At 31.2% G+C, this 24080-nt stretch overlaps 3 protein-coding genes and 1 pseudogene across 3 annotated transcripts; 2 read left to right on the top strand and 2 right to left on the bottom strand.

Annotated features, from left to right (window-relative positions):
• LOC109344616 (non-specific lipid-transfer protein-like) lies at positions 403 to 1568 on the top strand. Its single transcript, XM_019583373.1, has 2 exons — positions 403 to 743; positions 1396 to 1568. Exons 1-2 carry the CDS (start codon positions 403 to 405, stop codon positions 1409 to 1411), a joined length of 357 nt encoding a protein of 118 aa, XP_019438918.1. The 3' UTR covers positions 1412 to 1568.
• On the bottom strand, positions 1735 to 2669 carry LOC109344615. Its single transcript, XM_019583372.1, has 4 exons — positions 2648 to 2669; positions 2335 to 2500; positions 1889 to 2181; positions 1735 to 1775 (listed from the first exon to the last, which is right to left on the bottom strand). Exons 1-4 carry the CDS (start codon positions 2667 to 2669, stop codon positions 1735 to 1737), a joined length of 522 nt encoding a protein of 173 aa, XP_019438917.1.
• On the bottom strand, positions 6659 to 11667 carry LOC109345720. Its single transcript, XM_019584890.1, has 7 exons — positions 11451 to 11667; positions 9208 to 9893; positions 8391 to 8912; positions 8260 to 8319; positions 7729 to 8145; positions 6972 to 7391; positions 6659 to 6807 (listed from the first exon to the last, which is right to left on the bottom strand). The coding sequence occupies exons 2-6, from the start codon at positions 9841 to 9843 to the stop codon at positions 6972 to 6974; spliced, it is 2055 nt and encodes a 684-aa protein (XP_019440435.1). The 5' UTR covers positions 9844 to 9893; positions 11451 to 11667; the 3' UTR covers positions 6659 to 6807.
• On the top strand, positions 19035 to 21721 carry LOC109344831 (annotated as a pseudogene).

Raw genomic sequence — 24080 nt, 5'->3', positions numbered from 1 at the left:
ATAGAATGACCAATTAGTCTAATTATATATAGATTAAGTAACTTAGAAATCAAGTCTGACCAGTATAATTTCTAAACGAGTTTAAACAATTGAATCATTCAGAAGTCATATTCGTTTAACATTATTTGGAATTTTTTAAAATAGGGTGCTCATTTGTTTTGTAAAGAACATATCTTATATAAATTTATCATTATAAATTAATACCATCTTATCTTATCTTGTCCACTAAATTAGGATAAAAGAGTTAAAAGTTGTTGCATATATCCACTCTCTTATGTTGTTGAGAATCATGCAGTATGCATGCAAAGTAGACCAAACCAACCAAACAATTCCACAAATATCTCTCTCTCTCTATATATATTTGGTGCTTATAAAATAAAAACCTAAAGATTTACCTTAACAATGAAAACACCAAGAGCAATAACCATTCTATCCTTTATCATTCTCCTTTCAAGTTCAGAAGCAAAGGTTTCAATCTCATGCCCTAAAGTGATTCAGGAAATAGCACCATGTTCTGACTTCATACTAAAAAGTAATGACCCATCTCAAGCATGTTGCAATGGTGTAAAGACACTAAGTGATGAAGCTAAAAGTCAAAAGGATAGAACAGATATATGCCAATGCCTTAAACAAGGACTATCTGGTATTGGAAAATATGACCCTAAACGTATACCTCAACTTCCTAAAGCTTGTGGAGTCTCTATCACACTTCCTCCTATTGACCAGAACACTGATTGCTCCAAGTAAGCCTTTTATTTTATAAAAATTATTATCAAATAAGACGATGAGATTATCGGTTCAAATCCTGGAAACAGACTTTCCATACTTTTAGATATAATATTGTTGTGTATATTTACCCTCCCCAGACCCCACTAAATAGGAGTCTCGTGCATTGTGCCGCTGTATTACGAAATGAGACTTGTTATTTTTTATGTCAAGAAGCAGCAATTTTTACAACACAAAGTACACATATTTTCCATATAAACTTAAAGTTTGTGAAAGTTGTTAAACTCAAGATTATTGCTATTTATAATTTTTTTCAAGTACTGTAGGAATAATGTATATACTATATAGAGTTGGACCTTCAGAATTTTTTTGGGTACATTAATCTAAACCAATCTTATTATTTATAGAGAAATGTTAATAACATGCTTATTTTTAACAATTTCTACAACACATTTGTTATTAGAAAGTGAATTTCGGTTGATATAATTAGTCTAGGGCACGAGACTATACTTAACGAGACATGCAAATAATAGATATACACAGTTCTATCTCTATAAGGGAAGATACTATTTTTAGGATTTGAACATGTGACTTCATAATTACAGCAACAATCTTAAAAGATATAATGGTAATTAATTAATTGCTGATTACATTTTTGTGGCCATGCAGGGTAATCTTTATGTAGTTAGCATCATCATGCTTGGAATGTTCACTACTTGTAGGGTGATGCAACTGGAGACATGTTCAGGAATTTACTACTATAATATTGTTAACAATGAATTAGAGAAAAATAAAAATGTATGTACTAATCAGTCATGAATAAATAAGTCTATCTCATCTTATTCATATGAAAGAAACACAAGTTTTATGATATCAAAACCTTGTCTATCTTATTAATTAAAGACTAAAAATAAATTGCTAATATCCACTTAATGATAATAGTTCATTGCACCAAATCAAAATGTTCATAAACAAATGAGATTTTCTATGATATACATCAAATTAATCCTAGCATTTTAAATATGAAACACAGCTTGTATCATCTTCACCTGAAAAAAGCAAAGTTACCTTTGTTACAATAAAACTTCAAACTTAAATTATAGAAACTAAAATGTAAATGTAATATATCTAAAAAAGGCCACACAGCAAAATAAGAAATTACCTCCAAAGTTGAACATATCTGTTAGATCATATAAGCTAGAATTCCACACATTATGATCTAGTAGTACAGAATTTCCAGCGTCGAAATCTGATGCAAATCGCGGTCCTGCAGAGCTTTCTGCATTAGATTTAAATGGCATATCTAGAGCAGATGCATCTGTGTCCAGCCCTGATATTTGTGATGCAGGGAATGAGAAATAGTCACTGGATGCTATTGGTGTTGGATTCATTGGCATTGCGCCGTTTCGTGGAATAACATGAGCCATATCAAGAGCATTGTCATCCATCAGCATGCTTCAACAAGGGAAAAAGCAGCTTCATTAAGTTATCAACCAAATTACTTAAAAAGTGGAAGCTAAAGAAGTTTTGATAGTTATAACAATCTCAGCATATATAATGTGGAAACAACCAAAAAGGAAGCATTAGTCTATGTATTTGAATTCTCACTTGTTCCCGAAATTCGGCTGAATGGGATGAAAGTTGATTGGTTCAGGTACTCCGAAAACCTCTTGACTACTTGATACATCACCAACAATTGAGCCAAGATGTGATTGAGTAGCTTCTGCTATTGAAGGTTGTTGTAGCTGTGGATATGTCATAAGTAGGTTGTTGGCTGCACAACAAACAGTGTTCAAGAATAAAATATATCAGACATTTAGCTTAGCACATAATCATAAGGCTGTTCAATATGCAAAGACTTGCATATATTACTGATATTATAAAATAAATAAACAAAACTATATGTGTATAAAGAACTTACATGAACTCAATGCATCTTTCATTATTAGTTCTTTATCTTAGAGGGATAGGTAAGTTTGTATAAAACATTTTCCATATTAGACTTGGTCTGATCCTCATTTCTAGCTATGAATTTAACAGTGTAGTGATGTAGTCAAAATAATTATCACACTTTCATAACATTTTACCATAACAAAAAAGTGCATAACAGAAGAAATGAAATGCAAGTGACATTTTACCATTACTCATCCTCATCAACAAATGATTGAACACTTGTACTTGCTTTTCCAACTTTAGACTGAGGTGGTAAGCCTTGAAGAAACCAATGTTATCATTTTCCAATGCCTGCCATACTGAAATATTCAAGAAAAGTGAAAAAATCTCAACCCAAAAGCAATGTTAAAATAATCATTTGAATAACACATCCAATAGATTATTATAAGATAGCTACCAATAGTTGTAAATTCAGGTTCTATCTTTGCATGAGTCAAGAGTGCATTCACTGTTTCATCTCTATCCATATGCATTTGTAGACAAGTCTCTATCAAAATCTTGACCTGCAAATTTGTTTGAATGTTTTACAAAAATAGTAAGGGAAAAAACAGATTAGTCCAAAGTAGCTTCTGTAATCTATCTTGTAAAAAGTATAACTCAGATGAATATCTTACATGAGCAACATCATTCCATGTAACTTCTTTACTATCATTGGTTGAAGCATGGACTCTCTTACTTAAGTATGTAAGATGAGCATTAGTTGTAGGATGTTGTGTACTCTGAGAAGGTTGAGTAGTTGAGGATTGTTTCTGCCAAACCATAAAAGTTTTAAATAACATGAATATATATAGCAACAATAGTTCTGTTATATCTACACTTGTGTGACACATTTGCAACACTTTTCAGGTTAATTTAAAGCACATTTATTACAACACAATATCCATTGAATTGAGGATATAAGGGAATCTTTGTGAATATCACACACAACAATAACAACATAAAAGGAACATAATGAAAGAGAACCTGTAACTTCTTCATTTTAGTTGATTGCATGTCTTTGAGAAATAAGAAATTACCAGCTACCACTTTTTGCATTCCTATAACACCCTCATATCTATAACACCCTCAAGTTGAAGATGTTTTCCCAAAACTGCTATGCTAAAAATAAGGAATTTAAAATAGAATTTAAAATCCATGAAATCATAGAATAAAAATAGAATTGTGTGGATCACTAACTTTGATAGAATAAAAATAGAATTTTACTTAAGTCCAAGATTAATTAAATTTAAAACAAAGAAACCATTGCAATGAATATATGGATCAAACTCATGAAATCATAATGAGAAAGAACAATAACAAAGAACAAAAGAAACGTTATGATGAGAAAACTAAACCAGTGGTGGATCAGTTTTATTAACCCTAACCCTAACCCTAACCCTAATAACAAGACAATATTTGATGTTATTCACTCATAGGGCAAAAGAAATATTGAAATGTAGAATATAAAAGAGAAAGAAGAAGAAAACCTGAGTGTGAGAATTATAGTAGAAGAACCATAACAAGAGAAGTTGCATGCAGCTTCAGTTGCTATGAGTGAAGAACCATAGTCTTTGTATTTATATTACTACCACCACGAAAGTTGAATTATCTCAAACTCATTTTTTTATTATTATTATTATTACTATCACGAGGATCGTTGCTTAAACTCACTCTCAATCGTTGATAATAATTTTATCAACGGTCATTACGTTTTTGTTTACAATATTATATTAAACATGAGATTAGTGAGTTGGAATGAGTATATGTTTATTAAAAATAGTTTTGAAACTTGGGGCGGGAGAAATTTTTGCTCCCAAGTTTTAAAATTTGTTTACTATATGAATTTTGTATACCAAAAGAATTTTATTATTTTTATAATAGATTTTAAACAAAATAGGTAAAAGACAAATTGCGATAATGTAAGATCGACTTTCTTTTTTGGTAATTGAGTCCAATATGTTTTATATTTTTTGAGACCAATTTTTTAATGAGTCATAAATATGTTATACTTAGCTCACCTCAAGTTACACTTTATTTTAATTATTCATCAATCATGCAATAATACAAAACAATGATTATTACGACCAACAAAAAATTGAATTAATTTTGTGAGTAAAGTAATCGAAAGTCATAAGATAGTCAAGTGGTAATAATAGATTGATAAAGGGGTTGAAGTTTAAATTTCACATCACAAATACTATAATAGTGACGTTTGCCTATAAAAAACTAGAGTAACGATCATTGATAATAACACAATTGATTTTTAAAAAAATAAAATTATATATTTATTATATGCTAGTTATGAATGTAAAAATATATTAATTCATTTGTTTTAGGGTTCCAATTTTTTTTGGAGGTAATTCGATTAAGGAATGAGTTTGAAATTACGTTTCAAGATTTGAAATTAATCTTACAACTTGTGTGAAGATCAGGCGAATTTGGGATAGAGATTTATGGTTTAGGATTCCAAAATGAGGAGTATAATATTAAAAATAGTTTTAAAACTTGGAGCGGGAGAAATTTTTGCACCAAATTGTAAAGTTTGTTTATTATGTGAATTTTTGTATATCAAAAAAATTTAATTATATTATTTTTATAACAAATTTTAAATAAAATAGGCATTAGACAAATTGTGATAATGTAAGATCGAGCGAATTAAGGAATGAGTTTGAAATTACGTATCAAGATTTTAAATTAATCTTACAACTTGTATGAAGATTAGGCGAATTTAAATTTATTGGGAATAAACTTGATATGCATAAAAAACTATAAATAACCTAAATGAGTATCTACTCGTATTATATTTTATTTGAGCAAATATAGTATCGATCAAATTCTATTATAAATAAATTACTTAGAACTTGGTTTTCTTTATTTAGCCATGCTTCTAACTTCTTTAAATACTTGTATAATTTCCCATTAAATAAAAAAAAGAAAGTGATTTGAAAAGCATTTTCATGCAACAATAACAAAAGTAACATTTCTGTGCATGTGTCAAATGGATTAGGATAAGATTAGGATTTTAAATTTCTAAACATTTAACTTTTAATCCTTTCTCACATCTTGTTCTTTATCAATTCTTCACAGTACTCCTCATTCCCATTCACCAACAACAACTGTAAGTTTAGTGGAGAAGAAGTGGGTAAGAGCATAATAATATATTTATTTTTATTTCACTCTCATATATTATTTTATAATTTATTATAACTTCCTATAAATAACTATTTCTTTTTTAATAACGACAAACCTCTTATTATTTCTTACTTGGGTCTTACAAGTTACCCCATACTCTTATAAAATTTTGTTGTTGAAATACATGCAATAGGTGAAACTTTCTTTCAAGGAAGACAAGTTGGGTTCTTCGATTTTTTTAATTTTCATTTCTGCAAAATGTTAATTTTTGTAATGATTTTGAATTTTTAATGTTTTTAAATATGCTTGTGTTTGTATTTATTCATGGATTGTGTATTTTCATTGCTCTCCTCTCCTCAACAAGAACTGTTTTTATTTAATCAGTTTTCTTATTATTTAAAAACAAAACACAAGGAATAAGAATAACATAGTAAAAAACAAAATAAAAATGTTTTTATCCTGTTAACAACAACCTTAAAAACAATCATTGTGGGTGATCTAAGACACTACCGAAAAAGATACGAGAAACAATTTCACAATTCTTTTTATTCAAAATTGAATTTTTAAAAAATTAAAATCCAGACCCTTAAATATGTGTTTTGCCCTAAGTCTTAATCAGGAGAAGATCTATTATGCTAAGTTCCTAACGATATTGAAACTTATATACAACAACAATAATCAAAACCTTTATATTATTTGGTGGAGTAAGATTCTGTTTTAATAATAAAAGAGCACATCACACTATGTTTTCAGATAGTTGTTCCAATGTTTTGCATGTAATCCAATGTTAACACGCCACATCAAAAATCAATAAAAATTTATTATTCAACTTTGTATTGGAATTATTGACTTTTTTTTTGCACAATGCTAGTCTAAAATGGATTTGCATATACATACACTAGTTAGATATTTAAGAATTTACATAAAATGATAAAGCTACCCTTATTAATTCCTTGATTTAATCTCATCAAGGTGTGTATAATTAAGCTTCACAGGAACAAATAGAAGGCTATATATTTAGGGATAAAGATCACAAGTTTCTAAGGGTGTTGTCGAATTCTCTATCCCAAACTAATCAGATTGTAATAATATAAAAATGTTACTTCATATGTGACAATATCTGATTTTCGGGGACTGAGAACGAAACATCCTTTGTAACAGTTGATCTCTTGTTCATATATTTAGACCCCTGCTATCTCCTTTGTCATGATGGTGCATTTGTCCAAGTTCTGCTCATGGCTCCATAACTGTGGAGATGTTGAAATCAACAATGGCCACAATGATTCAATCCTTTGCTCCCTCATTGTATGAACAATGATCTTAGAATGTTGTTTCAAGACCTCATTAACAGCTTTAAGGTAGTTGCTGGAATCATGGTCTCTAAGAATTGTACCTTCTGAACCATATGCTGTAGGGTCACTAAGTGTTTCAATAGGGTGTGGTTGGTTTAAGAAAGTTCTAATAACATTTGAAGAGTATCCACATTTTGTATTGTCTAGGACATAGAAGCCACTTCCTGAAGGTAGTAAAGGATGTGGTGGAGATGTTTTTTCATCTGGTTGGAGAATGAATGTTTTACCCAGTGGTGTGTACAATAGCTTCTGAAAATAATCCAAACAAAGTAAATGCTCAACTTCATCTAGCAATAGATTTTCATAATTCATATTCAATATTAATCTGAATTGATTGAGTGATGTTGCTTGTTTACATGTTTCATCAGATAAGGATCGGGGTTTGATCGAAAGTAGTTTATACACTTTAAGCTAGATTATAAGTTTATAAGCTAGTTGTACCAAACAAAGCCGTAAAATGAGGATACTTACATGTTTCATCAGATAAGAATCGGGGTTTGATCGAAACGAGCTTATAAGCTTTTAGCTAGATTATAAGTTTATCAGCTAATTGTACGAAACAAAGCTGTAGAATGATGATACTTACATGTTTCATCAGGCAAGGATGCGACCGAAATGAGCTGTTTAAGCGCTTCAGGACGACAGCAACATGGTTCGGGTAATTGCAGGAGAAGGCTCTGGGAACAATATCTCTATGCATCATCACACAATGGATATGGCTCTCATCAAGGCCAAGCTCATCCAGAATTCTTTGGCCGCCGCAGAATACAAATGGCGAGCCGAAAGTGACAACTGGCCTAAGGGTTGAGGAATTGACAACCTTCCTAGTCAATAGCATCAAATGAATCAAAAGAGAGAGACTTCCACCAAGAGAGTGGCCAGTGAATTGAAGCTTTGCACGTTCTCCATGTCTTTTCAAATGGTCCATTATTTCTGGCATGAATTGCTCATATATTCCTTTTGCAGCTTCATAGATTCCTCTGTGAACAAGTACATTTGTGTCCTATAAGAGAAGAAAAGATCATGACTTTGCTTCTATGTTTTTCCTTGCAAAATCATATTTTTATACTTGTAACTTCACATCAATATCTTTCCATAAAACAAGATATATTCTTACCTCAAATTCAGTTGGTTCAAAGAAGAGGTTTGCTTGCCAAGATGCCAGAGAATCTGACCCCTACAACATGAAACAAATTTCAAGAACATGTAGCAGCTCAAGATAATGAAGAGTAATAATAAAAGAGTTACCTGAATTACAAAGCATCTAGTGTAATTGCTAGGATCATCACAAACAAACCATTCACATGGTGAGCAATGAAGTGACTGAAGGCCTTTTGCTGTTTCATGCCTTTCCTCTTCTCCGGCTGCAACCACCGAAGTCATCGTTGACGCTGCAACATAAGCCGCAACCTCTGATTTATTATAAACCCTTGAAGTTCCTTCTGCCTCCTGTCCTGTTGAGTTTCCTCTTCGATCAGAGTCCTCATTGTCACTCTGCTGCTTTGGCTTAGCAGCAAGGGACAAAAGGTTCTTAGCTCGTAATTGAACATAAGACGCGGCCGAGGCAGCAATATCATAAGCAAGCTTGATTTGAGGCTTCTGTTCATTATCTTTGCTTTTCTCTGAGCCATCTTGAGAGGCTGCTGAACCATTTAGAGGTACTCGAGTGGAGTCCTGATCGAGTTTCGCTTTTAACTTAGCCACTTCAGCTTTCTTCTCTAAAGAAGATGTGATAAATTGAAGGCTGTAGAATCTCCTCAAGTCCTTAGCCTGAAAAATTGTTTAGCTAAGTGTTATTTGTTTGTGACTTTGTGTTTATCTCTTGATCCGTACTTAGAAAAATGAAATAAGAAACACATGAAATCTCAGGTTTGAGAAGTTCATATATTAATCAAACATTTGCTTGTGTCTATCTTTTGATTCATATATGGAAAAATGAAAATGAGAAACATATATGAAATCTCATTACTATGGGCATGTTTGGTTTGCAAAAACATTCTCATTTATGTTGTTTTCACTATTTTCTGCACAATTATGGATCCAAACATTGCTGCTTAGTGCTTACCTCGATTTCCGGTATCACATAAGCCATGTTGCTGAGAAAAGCCAGCTGAGAGTATAGTTTGGTTTCAGACCAAGGAACTTGAGCCAGAAATTTCGAGAATGAGTCGCGATCATATGTCACTTCTTGCCCATCTTCTTCATCATATCCGACCACACAAACACGACCATCATCATCACAATCGCATTCATCGTCATAAGTATTGTTTTCGCAAATCAAATCTGGATCCATGCTCTCTTTTGGTATCCTGTTTCTCCAATGTTTCTTTATTTCCATAAGCCTCTCTACCCAATTGGCTCTATTTTTTATCTCTTCTTTATTACTCTCCACCATATTTTCCTCAATATGCATACCCTTCTCCTCGATATTCAACATATTCATGTCCTTACTAATCGAACCCGAAAATTGGAACGGAGAAAACCCGATGGACCTCTTAAATTTTGGCTGCACCGATGAAGCCTTTACGCGATTAATGGATCGAGATAGGTGGTTGTCCGAATAAGATCTTCGGATAACAGAATGAGTGCATAGATCTTTGCTCGAATGCGCGCGACGAAGACCATTGTGCTCTTTCGTTATGTCAATAGTTGTTGCACAAGGAGTTGGAGATGTTGGCATGGTAACTGCAATATAGGCCATAGCTTCTAATGTTTATGTAATTCAGCAAGATCCTTCAATGCACTTTGTTTCTGTAAGTGTAAATCACTAATCATAAGAACTCAAAAGCTTCATATAAAAATCAATTTTTTTTCATGAAATTAGTCTAAACACATTGATATGGATTCTATAAGAAAATTAACATGACTTATGTTTCTTGTTATCAACGAATCTTGTTCAAAAATGTTAACAAAACAGAGAACATGAGAGCATAGTTAAATTAGATTAACCACCATTGAATATAGAAACATTGTTAAGAGTGTGTTAATGCCAAAGCCATGATATATTTAAGTTAAAAAACATGTGACATTTAACTTTGTTAGAAATAAATATTGAGCCACGAGGGAAAAAAACATGACACGTTCTTTCAATTGTATATTCTAAACATAGCTAGTGTCTTATTCTATATTATTATTATTTTGTAAAAAAATAATACTTTGTTGATAAAATTAGTAAATATTACATCTGAGATTGTATATTATTTTTCTTGGAATTGTCGCATATTTAAGAGTTCGGTTTCAGCCGAAATTGTAGGAAGGAAATTTGGAGAAGACAAAGACTTCTTCCAACTTAGAAATTATTATAGAAATAGTGACATACAAAATAAAAATATTATAAACAATATCAAACTTTAATTTTATTGAGATTAGTTGCATAGATAGAAAGACATCATTTTTAATTTTAATGCTAATATAAAGTAATTCTTCTTAAACAGTTTAAAATAAGGGTTGAACACCAATTGTTGGTGATTAAAATTGAAGTGAAGTCCTCACATAGTTTCATTCTATTTGGCACAATTAAATAGATGGTGTAATTGTCAATTGGTTGAGATGAAACTTAAATATCATAATTTAACTCAACTTCTTTGAAAATATTATTTAATTATGGGTCAAAAATAACCTTCTCTCGTCTAATAAACTTCTCTAGAGGAACATACTGAAAAATAAATCTCATATCACATATTAATTAGTTTTGAGATATAACCTTAAAAATGTTATACGGTAAAAGTAGATCCTCAAAAATAATAAACGTTCAACAACTACACAATATATCACATATTGACATAATGATATATATTAAAACTGGAGAAAAATATGATAGGATATCAAGCTAGCAACAAAAAAATAAAATGAAAAAAAAGTGATATAGTAAGAATATTATTATTCATATTTATTCCCTCTTAATAGAATAATTTCTCCAAGTGTGGGGAAATCAAGTAAGTGTTCATATACATATATGATTGAAAGAAAGGAGTTAAGATCCTCTCTAGTAACCGAAGTTAGAGATGGATTCTTTTGGGAATGGAAGGCATCCATGCCAAAACAAGAACCTATCTCCCTTCAAGTTTTCTTCCAACAAGAAAATCATAATATGTTTATAAATGGGAAAGTTTTAATTAAAGAAGAAAGGAGCATATGTGTTTGAATTGTGGAAGGTTTTAGCAACCTGATTTCAATGCTTAATATTTTGCAGGACTAACCAATTCACACACTGAAGAAACAAAGCAAAATATAATATAAATGATTGAAGAAATAAATCAAAATAAACACAAACATATATATGCATATTATGGAAATGTAAATACATACCCTGAGAGGCACTATCCAGAAGAACAATGAGAGGAAAGAAGCATGATGATGAAGACTAAGTATTACTTCCACCAATGAGGGAATCTTACATTATATTTTATATATATGCGCAAAAATGTGAATCTCTCTCTTTTCATATATAGTCCTATACAATTGGTTCACCAAGATTCAGATGCAACACAATCAATAAAAAACAATATACTTCATGTGTACCTTCTCTTTCTCTCACCCTCTCTCTATATATTTATAGAATTTCAATATAAGGCTCAATTATCATTTTACTCTTATATTTATTACTCCTTTTAGTGTTAGTCCTATTTTTTTTAAAATTAAAATGAGCTATAATTATGAGGATGAAAATCATATTCAAGTCTAGTTGTAAGTTAATATAAAAGCTTTTAATTTACTAATAGCAGTGGTTCTAATAATAATAATAATAATAAAAGGCAAATGAATTGCAAACTAGTATAAGGAAAAACTAATATAATATAAAATATTTTATTAATAAAAGTGGTTTTATTAATTAATTTATTTATAATAATAGTAATAAAAGAAGACAAATGAGTTGTAAAGTAGTATAAAGAGGTTCAAGTGATACATACTTGAATTCTCTTAAGCAAGTTTCAAGTTTGAGTCTTGTGGATGAAAAATATTCACTGAAAAAGTTAACCTCATATATCTATGAATATTCCTAGCTCAGACAAGATTGTCTTTAGTGTGAGGATACATGCAGAAAATAAAAAAAAAATCAAAAAGAAACTACTAACCTGAGAGAATCTGGTCACGTGGTGGTCGCTAGATTTCAAGTACCAGGGTATCTTTCATGGACGATAATGCCCTTTGGTACTTGTTGCTTATGTGAAAATAAAATAAAAATAAACGTTAAAATTTATTAGATGAAATTTAGGTAGAATGCATTAGATTTAGTATCATGCTATAAAAGCCACCAACCTAGAAATGCTATATTCTTTACTAGTAGTAGTATTTCTTAAGAAAGTTAAGTTAAATGTAAGGATAAATTTTCAAAGTTGGTGGAACTTGCACTAAAAAAAAGACTCAATGGTAAAAGTTGTATTAATATTGACAAAATATACTTCAATAATTTTTATATCTTAGGGATTAATTTTGGAGCATGGGTATGAAGCAATCCAAAACAAAACATACCCATTTTTTTGTTTACATAGGAATGATAGTAACTAGGTAAGACACGTTTTAAGGATGAGAAATTGAGAATTAAAGCATACATCTCCAAAGGTATCGTAGTTCTCTTAGTTATAAAAGGTGTTTGGAAATTAAGAGCAGCTTCATCTAAAGTGAGAGCGTTTACTTTAAGATTAGATTACAACGGTTTTTGAAAATTTAGAACAAGTTGATCAAAAGTGTGTTTATTTTCAGAATATAATAGCATTTTGTCATGCATAATAATTAACATTTATTAATTTAGATTTTATTGATCCATCATTATTCAACATTTATTAATAATCTTCTCACATACTTAAATACCCCTAATTTTATACATAAATTACATTACCTATTCTTGCATTGGAGATGAGTGTAACATTTTAAAAAAAATGTGAAGAGTATGATTAAGTTAAACTTCAAAGGAATGAGTCAATTTACTCTTAATTAATTAAATATATATTACATAAGATAAATTGATTTTGTAAATTTGCATATAAAATTTTATTATGAATTCACTTTTCATGTGTATTTAAACAATATTTCTTTATAATTTTTGATGCATTTTGTAAAGAATAAAAAATAATAAAGAATCTTTCTATTATTTGGACGTGACTCCATAATATTTTATATTTTGTGAAAATCTTGTATGAGATTAAACAAAATTGTATCATTTTTTCTTTGTGACCATTGTGCTTAGAAGATATAATTGTTTGTAAAATAAATGATGGTACATAAGTATACATAAACTCAAATTCAAAGTCAATACTAATATACTATATTTTATTATGGTCACTTAAATTAGTTATTGTTAACAATATAAAGCTAGCTAGAATCAAGAAATGATTTAAATGAAACAAGAGTGCAAAAATTGTAATTTAATTATTCATTTAAAACTTATTAGAGATGACTAAAGATATGATAGACAACTCGATATTAAATAAAAATTTCGTATTTTATATAAAAAACTAATAATATTGTAAATAATGTCATATGTTATATTTTTATATTAAGACGTTATTAATAAGAAATAATAAAATATTTGAGTTTATTTTATTATTCAAGTATTTGTTATTTTGTAGGATTAATAATGAAATTTGTATCTCTATTTCTCCATTAAGTTGTAAGGAATAATCATTGGTACATTTAACAACTTAGTATGTGTCAAAACTTATTCCATCATAATTCCTGAAATAATAATAATAATAATAAGTGAACCGAATGAACTAACCTATCTTACCTCATTTTTATAACTTATGCTTTTAAAGGGAATATTAGTTATTCACCAAAAAATGGTCTATTATTTTAGAACGAAGGAAGTACAACTTTCACATCTATAATAATACAATTTCTAAGCATGACCTTTACCCTCCTTAAAAAAAACATGTAAAGCACATTTGAAGTTCATTAAACTTCAACATAGTTTATTGTTTTAAAACTTATAATGAAGGAAATAATGCTTTTTTGGTTTAATCCATTCCAGGTACATAATTATTCATTCTAATAAGTTTAGAAATTAAAATCTTAACATTTTAGTATATTTATAGATTGAGTAATATATTCTTAAACCAACTCCCCTTGTTGGTAAAATAATGTTTGGAATAGAGATAACTCACATTCTTAAATAATGATAACAAAATTTGGTAAGAAAGGAAGAATATAGGTGAATTATAATGTATAGATATTAAATATTTCATCAAGTTTGTTAAGAGGGTCACGCTAACATAAATGCCTCATTTGTTAGGGGTACTTTCGTCATTTCACCGGGTGCTAGTTTAGTCCTCAACTCCAGATGCTTTTGCTCATTGCCACCTCATCGCACGTGCATAAATCGTTTCAGAATATTTCTAAGAACTTTAAAATATACTAAAGCAGTTTTATATCATTAAATTATATAATATATCATTTCTTTTACCTTTGGTATTGTCCAAATTAATTTTCATTGTATTTATACAAAGTGAAGTTTGAGGTCGAATATAAATCAAACATTTGTCATTTTAATATTTCTGAAGATTTAGTGAGACATTATATACTTGTCGAAGTTAGAAGAATTGGGAAGGGAATGCAATAATTGGGGATAGTGTTGGGGCCAAATGTGCGGTTGCATGAAGCATATGAGTTGATTCGCAGCCACATTTCACAACGCCGCTGGTGGTTCCTATCACCTCCTTCTTTTGCCACGTTTCTCTCTCCACCGTTACATTTCAACCGTTGCTCTCTTCATTTGACACGTGTCACCTTCCACCATTTGAAAAAACTACGTATCTATGGAGACATGCCACTCAAGTATTGACACCCATTCAAACTTCTATTCTTATTCAAATTTATATTAGCAAACAAATTAAAATTCATTTCTCTCTAAATATGAAGTGTTAAATATGTTCGTTTTCTCATGTTTCTTTAGCACACAATCTCAGTCAGTGGTATAAGATTATGTTAGATTTTCAGAAACACGAAAAAGTTAAAAGTTTAATTTATGAGAGCGACACTCTTAAGTGTCAAAATATCGTATTGAAACTATCAATTTTGTGACACTTTAACTCTTTATTTAATTCATTTTGTTGGTTAATTGATCCTAAAAGCTTAAAATATATTGAATTGCCAAATATCACATTTAGAGTCTTTGTACATGCCAAAGTTGGAGGAATTATTGTAGAAAGCTAAGTTTTTGGACAAAAACAAGGATTCAACTATGAGTAGTTCGAGTAAAATTATGACAACACTTTCGTTCATTGTTGGGTCGAATTGAATTTTGGATATCTTGTTCCTAACATGTGGATCTTTGATATGAACAGTCGGATCAACGAAATATAAAAAATTGGTTGCGCTGAGTGCCATTCTTGCGCCCAATGTAATTTGGAAATTTTTTAGCGAAAACATTCTGCTTCAGATACGCTAAGTACCAACATAATCCAAGTGAAAATGGAGGTATGCCCAATGCCAATATGTGTGCGCAACATAAGATGGTTCGCTGAAAGTTCGAGTTTGGCTATACAAAGCGCTGCGTTGAGCATGAGAACCGAATTCAGACACTATTAAAGGAGTTTAATTCAGTTTGTAAAGGATATGTTCAAATAGGAACACTTAGTACTCAATTTCTCTTAGTTCTTAGGGTAGTTTAGCTTTGATTGAGGTGTAGTAGCAAGAGGAAATGTTAGATGAGCCAATCTATGCTCTTTTGAGGAAGTAATTTCTTTTCCTATACGCTTAGTTTTTTTCTTTGTATCTTTGTGTTCCGTTACCATGATAATGTATTGCTAAACCTCTTTCTTACTTAATGTAATATAAGCTTGATATATGCATATTGATTGAGTTTTATGCTAATTTATTATGTTTTGATTCTTATGAATTGTTTATGTGCTTAATGCATACTTTATTAATCACCTTTTTATATAAATTGTAAACAAAAATATTGGAGAAGTTCTTGTTATAATTCTGACTTTCTATAAATCATCAATTTAGTATAATTGCTACACATATTTATATCAAGTGGTCATTTTATGTGTATTATTGTATTAGCTACCAAACATAGAGCTAATTCAATACCTTAATAACTTTCAAATTTGTTACCATAGATTACTAGACATGGAGATATATTTAAGAGTTCATATATCTTTATCTTATTGTTAACTTAGTTAGTAGACACATAGTTATTTTGATAAGTTACTAATATGACTAAGACATTGCCGATTAGTACATTTGAGGTATTGCATTTAACTCAATTTCACATGCATAGAATATTATAATAAATGTATGATTTTGTGAGTTATAAATCTTAATGTGTAAAGTTGTTAGACATAGAACTTTATTGTATAAACTACTAAATTAACTAAGACAATAGTGTCATTGATGTTATTTCGTGGAAGAATTATTGAACTGTGTGTATATTGCTAATGAGTAGGAAATTTAATCCTAACACTTTTATTCCAATAGTTTAATCAATTAGTTAATAATTAGTTAATCAAACAAACAAACTTATAATATCAATTTTTAGTTTAAATGCTAGTATTAAACAAGTCCTTGTTGATTTGAAAATATTTTATATTTATTTGTGACAACCCAATTTGATAAATTAGTTGACCACTTTGTCAGTTAGTAGACACTTTTTTAGAGAGAAAATCATACATATAAAAAGATTAATTCCTTATTTACAGTAGTAAAAAAAATCACACAATCCTACCCTTTTATTCTTATTTGTGGGGTGAGAAGTGAGAATAGGAAAATAAAGGCATTTTGAGATTTAAAAATAAAAGAGTATTTTTTTATTAAATTTGGGACAGTACTCTATTTGGGTCTTAATAACCAAAATGATGGGTATTGAGAGTTGATATCTTTATATTTTTTTAAAAATAATACATAAATAAGTCCAACTTTATCCCTTTGTACATGGGATAACATCAAAATGTAAAAAATAATAATTGAAGGTATTAAGAGATTATAATTGGTAAATTTTTTTACATATTTAATAATATCTAATCCCTAGAATATTTGTAAAAAAAATTACAAAACACATTCTCCCACATTAAAGTATGCTAAGTACTATTATGATTTATTGATCAATGAAAGGTGCATTAAATTATTGCGTTGCTAATTAATTGTTTTGTTAGACAAAATAATCAAAGCATATTCTTTTGTTAACTTATTAAAATTTTACCATAATTTTTAAAGTTTCCTTACAAGTTCATTATATTGAGGTGTAATCAAGTTCTAATAAAGTACATCATGTTTATAAGTTTCCAACTTCAGTACATCACTTTATTTGAACTATGTTATTTAAAGTAAACATCGATTATAGGATTACATACTTATAAATAGTACAAAATATAATTTTGGAAAATCATGAATATACTTCAACTCTTCAACCATAATACACATACTTGGTGATGCCATGTTGAGAATGTAATCATATTTATACCTTGCAACATAATTGATGTCAGAAAATTGAAGATTCTGCATAAGTAGTTATATTATTTGATAAATGACCAATTAGAATTCATTAAGCTCATGCAGTTCAAACTATTTAATACAAATTGATAATTGCAACTAACATGTAACACAAACTTTTAGTAGCTTTGATGAAGAAGGATCATTCATAGTGCCACCTATTTTAATTAGAAATGTGAACAAGCCTAGAGCAAGAAAATTAAATTCTAGGTAGGTATATTTTAGACGACAAAGTTTACTAAAAATGGTATAAAAAAGTTTTAGAAACTAAAATCAAAATCGAGTAAACCTTCTAGAAATAAAACACATGTATAAGAACTCATTGATAAGAACTCTCATTCTCTCGTACTAGATATGGAAGTTATGTTTTTTTGTTAAATATGTCCACATAAGTTTTGTTATTGTTGGTTATTATTGGTTTATCTCTTAATTAGTTTGGTTATGGTAGTTAGGCTTGTGTTTACTTTAAATGGTAGTTTGAGTTTCAAGAAACTACCAATTTTTTTATTGTACAAATTCTTACATTTCGCCTTTATGTAGAATGAAGTCCAATAATAAAAGTTCAATTATTTTCTTCTCTTTTACTCTTTCAATTCCCTTCTTTTCTTTCTTGCATGATGACCAAGAATTTAAGACTTTTAGATTGTAATTTTAAGGCTAAAAATGTTATCTTATTATAAATAAAATAATATAGGTGTCGTTATACTTTGTTTTTATTTTTATTTTTGATAGCACTTCCCTCTCTGATACTAGAGGATTCTCTCTAGGTGAGTGACTAAGAACAAAGGTTCGTTGTCCTAGACTGTGTTCCAAACCATATCTCATATCAATGATATTGACTAAAAAATAATGAATAGTAATTTTTTAATTGACATGTCATATATTCATTTGTCCGAGACATGATTTGGGATACAGTTTAAAATATCAGATCCTAGTACCGGTGGCTAATCATGATTCAATTTAATATTTAAGACAAATTTATGGTAGCACTGAAGGAGGATTGATGGCCTTCAGGTTGGCATCATAGTGCTATATATCAGGTTGGCATCATAGTGCTATATATCAGGTTGGCATCATTTCAGAAGTGTATTTCATGATTGTTAAATGTTTCATTTTTCTTATTTTCCCCTCCAAATCTCAACTCACAGACAGATCCGAAAGAAATGCTGAGAAAATGAGATAATAATCATGGGAATTAGGTGAGATGGTGTATATAATTATGATTAGCACCCCATGTGGTCATTGATTATATTAATTGTATTGGCTTATAAAAACATAATGAAGGGAATCAATTAGGTACATTCCCAACCATACATATGAAAATAAGGACCACAAGGTAAGTAAGGAAAAGAAACAAAGTACAGTTTGGTTGACTAATACCCTTTGGATTAAGCTAGTTATTATATTTTGATGAGGTGAAGAACAAGGGAAAGATAGACACCAAACACACCAAGATGTCATTACCAAAACTAATGGTTTTTGTGTTATTATTCATGATTATTACTATATATGATGCTGCTTCTGCTGAAGAACAAGTTGTTATATTATTGATGAGATTCAAGAACACTCAAGTTTATGATGATCCTAATAACTTCATCTCAAACTGGTCAAACTCTTCATCTCATTGTTCATGGAATGGTATCACATGCTCACGTGCTGGTCATGTGACATCCCTCAACCTCACCAATGCTGGCTTAGTTGGTAAACTTCACTTACCAACACTCACAACCTTAACCACTTTACAACACATTCTATTGCATGGAAACTACTTCACTAAAGGGAACAACTTCTCTGTTTCATCTTATTGCAATCTTCAATCACTTGACTTTTCAAAAAACAACTTTTCTGGCATGTTTCCATTCTTAGATCTAGTTCCATGTCATAATCTTAGTTATCTCAACTTATCTCAGAATCTCATAACTGGAACAGACATAACAGAAAAAACAGGCTTTGGTGCTTCTTTGCTTCAACTTGACTTGTCTAGAAACCAGATTTCTGAGACTACCCTTTTGTCATACACTATTAGAAACTGTCAAAATTTGATTTTTGCTAATTTTTCTGACAACAGAATCTCAGGTCAACTCAATGAAACTGAAACCGAAACTCTTGTCTCTTGCAAAAAGTTGACTACTTTTGACATATCCTATAATCTTCTGTATGGGGAGATACCACATGGTTTTGTTGGTGATTCAGTTAAGCTTTTGGATCTATCTTACAACAACTTTTCTGGTGTGTTCTCTAGATTTGATTTCAGCCATTGCAGGAGCCTTGTTTCATTGAGTTTATCTCATAATGCACTTTCAGGAACTGAGTTTCCATCTAGCTTAATTAACTGCCAGGTTCTGGAAACTCTAGATCTTTCCTACAATGAACTTAAGTCAAAAATTCCCGGCGTTCTCCTTTCTAGCTTGAAGAGCTTAAGGGAACTGATTTTAGGGAATAATAAGTTTTATGGATAAATACCTGATGAACTTGGAATTGCTTGTAGTTCTTTGGTAGTGCTTGATATATCTGAGAACAACCTTTCTGGTGAGTTGCCGTTGACATTCGGAAATTGCTCTTCTTTAGAAAGTCTTAACCTCACGAAAAATCATCTCTTCGGAGACTTTCTCAGCTCAGTTGTAAGCAAACTTTCAAGTCTTAGGTATCTCTATGTACCATTCAATAATATCACAGGGATTGTTCCTTTGTCTCTTGCCAATTGTACACAGCTTCAGGTTCTTGACCTCAGTTCCAATGCCTTTACAGGCAGTATCCCTTCGGTGTTTTGTTTTCGAAATGCCGCTAATTCTCCCTCAGCCTTGGAAAAGATACTTTTGGCTGGGAATTATCTTTCTGGAGAAATCCCTGCTGAACTTGGTAGCTGCAAGAATTTGAGAACAATTGATTTTAGCTTCAATAATTTGAATGGCTCAATACCCTTACAAATTTGGTCTTTGCCTAATCTTTCTGACATGATTATATGGGCAAACAACCTAACAGGAGAGATTCCAGAAGGAATATGTGGTCATGGTAGAGGAAACTTAGAGAACTTGATTCTTAATAACAATTTCATTTCAGGCTCCATTCCTCAATCAATTGGTAATTGCACCAACATGATTTGGTTGTCACTCACAAACAACCACATTACTGGGGAGATACCTGCTAGTGTAGGGAATCTAAATCAACTCGCTATCCTCCAGCTCGGTCAGAATTTACTTACCGGTCGGATTCCACCCGAGCTTGGTAAATGTAGGAGCCTCGTATGGTTAGATTTGTCAAGTAATAAACTAATTGGTACCATCCCATCTGAACTTTCAAATCAATCTGGCCTTACTAGTTCTGTAAGTTTTGCTGGGAGACAATTTGCATTGTTACGCAACATGCATGAGACAAGTTGCAGCAGTGCTGAACAGATAGTTGAATTTCAAGGTATTAGGGCAGAGAGACTGGAGGGCTACCTTATTGTGCAACATTCTTGCCCATCTATCCGGATATACACCGGTTCTACACCTAACACATTCTCAAAGAATGGCAGCATGATCTACCTTGATCTTTCCAACAATTCATTATCAGGAAGTATTCCTCAAAACATCGGTTCACTGACCTATTTGCAAGTCTTAAATCTAGGACAGAATGAACTAACTGGAAACATTCCTGATAGCTTTGGTGATCTAAAAATGATAGGACTGCTATATCTATCTCATAACAAACTTCAAGGATCCATTCCTAGTTCCTTAGGAAGATTGTCTTTTCTCACTGCACTTGATGTGTCTAATAATAACCTTACAGGTTCTATTCCTTATGAAGGCCAGTTTCCCTCTTTCCCTTCATCTTCATATGAAAACAACTCTGGCCTTTGTGGTATACCATTATCACCATGTGCCACTCAAAATCACTCACCAGATTTTATGACTGATCCTGAGAAGAAGGAAACTAGTGAAACAGGATTGTTCATGTTATCAGTATGGTTTTATATTAGCATGGTTCTTGGATTCATCATTGCATTTTGGGGAGTGGTACTATCTCTCCTTGTTAAGGATTCTTGGAGGCATAACTATTTCAGGCTATTGAACAACATAGCAGATTGGGTTTATGTCAGGGCAGCACTATTGAAGGCAAGAATGAGATGAACTTCTATTCATATAGAAGAAGAATGTAACTTAGAAGTATTGACATGTAACTTGTTATTGTAATTCTGAAAACTCATGTAGCATTTGCAAGGTTGAGCATTTTAGCAAACTTTTGAAGATTCTGCATAAGCATTTGAATTTTGGTTCAATATACTGAATTACTGATAGGTGGCCCAATTAGGTTTCATTAACCTCATGCAGTTCCAAGTATTAAATACAAGATAATTATTTTTTTTGGTACTACCAAGAGTATCCCGTCACCTTTTTGAGTAAGGAACTAATCCTTTTTCGAGGCCCATGACTGCCCCTCCTAACAAGTGTCGCTCCCAGGAATCGAACTCTTGACCTTTTGGTCATCCCGAGGATCTAGCAAAGCCTTACCCCACTAGACCAATGCCAAGTAAATGGTATATAGTGATATAGGTAGACACATAATACATATGACAAACATGACAAACAAGGAAGTGATAAAACAAGATACACTTCTTATTGTCTTTATTACAAGACAACTTTAACTAAATTACTAAGATCAAAGAAAGTAGTTATTTTTCTTCATTTTGATTAAAAGATACTATAATATTACAATTTTACTGTCTCTACTTTCTTGCTAATGAAAATACCACACATAAGAGAAAAAACAATGGCTTCATAAAAACATTAAGTACCTTACAAAAAGATCTATCAAAAGCTTCCTTATAATAAAACATATAAACTAAAGAAATATAAATATCGTTACAGTAAAAGCAAGTTATAGATATAAGCATCTACAGAAAATTTCTGAGTAGCATCTGTTGTTACATATGCTGCATTGTTGTTCATAGAGCAAATTCAGGAATTGTGAAGGGGCAATGAAGAATGCTGCTCATTTTAGTAACAGAATATATATTATATATATTCTTACAAGCTATCAAACTCTTTGCATAAAGCATTAGTTACAAATCAGCCAGTCCAAATCAAATTCCACGACAGGTGCCATTTTGCATGAAAAAAACTCAAAGCTTGAGAGCTTTTCTGAAAATTACCACTGTTCTCTGGGACGGCCATCGGGGAATACAGGAACACGATCCTTCTCAGCATTCTGTGTCGTCTCATCAACTTGTTTACTCAGCTTTCTTCTTCCAATCTCCGGTGTTCCAACATCCTCGTCAAAATCTGGTGGTGTATCATCATCTTCATCACTCCACTCATCATCATCATCATCATTGTCGTCAAATTCACCATCTATTAAATTATCAGTATCTGACCATTCTTCTTCTCCTTCAGCATCAACTTCATCTTCTCGTCCATCATTGTCTTCCGTGCCATCTCCAACTCTTCTGCGAGAGGGTCCTTTGGAAAACCGTGGAACATTAACAAGAGCACGAAGCTTTTCCTTTATGAGCAATAAACGATCCTTATCTACCAATTGAGAATCAGGATCCATTCCTAGTTCCTTAGGAAGATTGTCTTTTCTCACTGCACTTGATGTGTCTAATAATAACCTTACAGGTTCTATTCCTTATGAAGGCCAGTTTCCCTCTTTCCCTTCATCTTCATATGAAAACAACTCTGGCCTTTGTGGTATACCATTATCACCATGTGCCACTCAAAATCACTCACCAGATTTTATGACTGATCCTGAGAAGAAGGAAACTAGTGAAACAGGATTGTTCATGTTATCAGTATGGTTTTATATTAGCATGGTTCTTGGATTCATCATTGCATTTTGGGGAGTGGTACTATCTCTCCTTGTTAAGGATTCTTGGAGGCATAACTATTTCAGGCTATTGAACAACATAGCAGATTGGGTTTATGTCAGGGCAGCACTATTGAAGGCAAGAATGAGATGAACTTCTATTCATATAGAAGAAGAATGTAACTTAGAAGTATTGACATGTAACTTGTTATTGTAATTCTGAAAACTCATGTAGCATTTGCAAGGTTGAGCATTTTAGCAAACTTTTGAAGATTCTGCATAAGCATTTGAATTTTGGTTCAATATACTGAATTACTGATAGGTGGCCCAATTAGGTTTCATTAACCTCATGCAGTTCCAAGTATTAAATACAAGATAATTATTTTTTTTGGTACTACCAAGAGTATCCCGTCACCTTTTTGAGTAAGGAACTAATCCTTTTTCGAGGCCCATGACTGCCCCTCCTAACAAGTGTCGCTCCCAGGAATCGAACTCTTGACCTTTTGGTCATCCCGAGGATCTAGCAAAGCCTTACCCCACTAGACCAATGCCAAGTAAATGGTATATAGTGATATAGGTAGACACATAATACATATGACAAACATGACAAACAAGGAAGTGATAAAACAAGATACACTTCTTATTGTCTTTATTACAAGACAACTTTAACTAAATTACTAAGATCAAAGAAAGTAGTTATTTTTCTTCATTTTGATTAAA

This window comes from Lupinus angustifolius, chromosome LG04, assembly GCF_001865875.1.
Source record: "Lupinus angustifolius cultivar Tanjil chromosome LG04, LupAngTanjil_v1.0, whole genome shotgun sequence".
NCBI classification, from domain to species: Eukaryota; Viridiplantae; Streptophyta; class Magnoliopsida; order Fabales; family Fabaceae; genus Lupinus; species Lupinus angustifolius.
This window is presented reverse-complemented; position numbering and strand designations above follow the sequence as displayed.

Excerpts from the sequence above, each read along its gene's own strand:
- LOC109344615 (XM_019583372.1), bottom strand. The coding sequence starts at position 2,669 with ATGAAAGATGCATTGAGTTCAT. Across the intron at positions 2,182-2,334 it reads CAGCCGAATTTCGGGAACAA|CATGCTGATGGATGACAATG; the intron begins GTGAGAATTCAA and ends CCCTTGTTGAAG. Across the intron at positions 1,776-1,888 it reads AGATATGTTCAACTTTGGAG|GTGAAGATGATACAAGCTGT; the intron begins GTAATTTCTTAT and ends TGCTTTTTTCAG.
- LOC109345720 (XM_019584890.1), bottom strand. The coding sequence starts at position 9,843 with ATGGCCTATATTGCAGTTACCATGCCAACATCTCCAACTCCTTGTGCA. Across the intron at positions 8,913-9,207 it reads ATGTGATACCGGAAATCGAG|GCTAAGGACTTGAGGAGATT; the intron begins GTAAGCACTAAG and ends ACAATTTTTCAG. Across the intron at positions 8,320-8,390 it reads CTAGATGCTTTGTAATTCAG|GGGTCAGATTCTCTGGCATC; the intron begins GTAACTCTTTTA and ends TTCATGTTGTAG.
- LOC109344616 (XM_019583373.1), top strand. The coding sequence starts at position 403 with ATGAAAACACCAAGAGCAATAACCATTCTATCCTTTATCATTCTCCTT.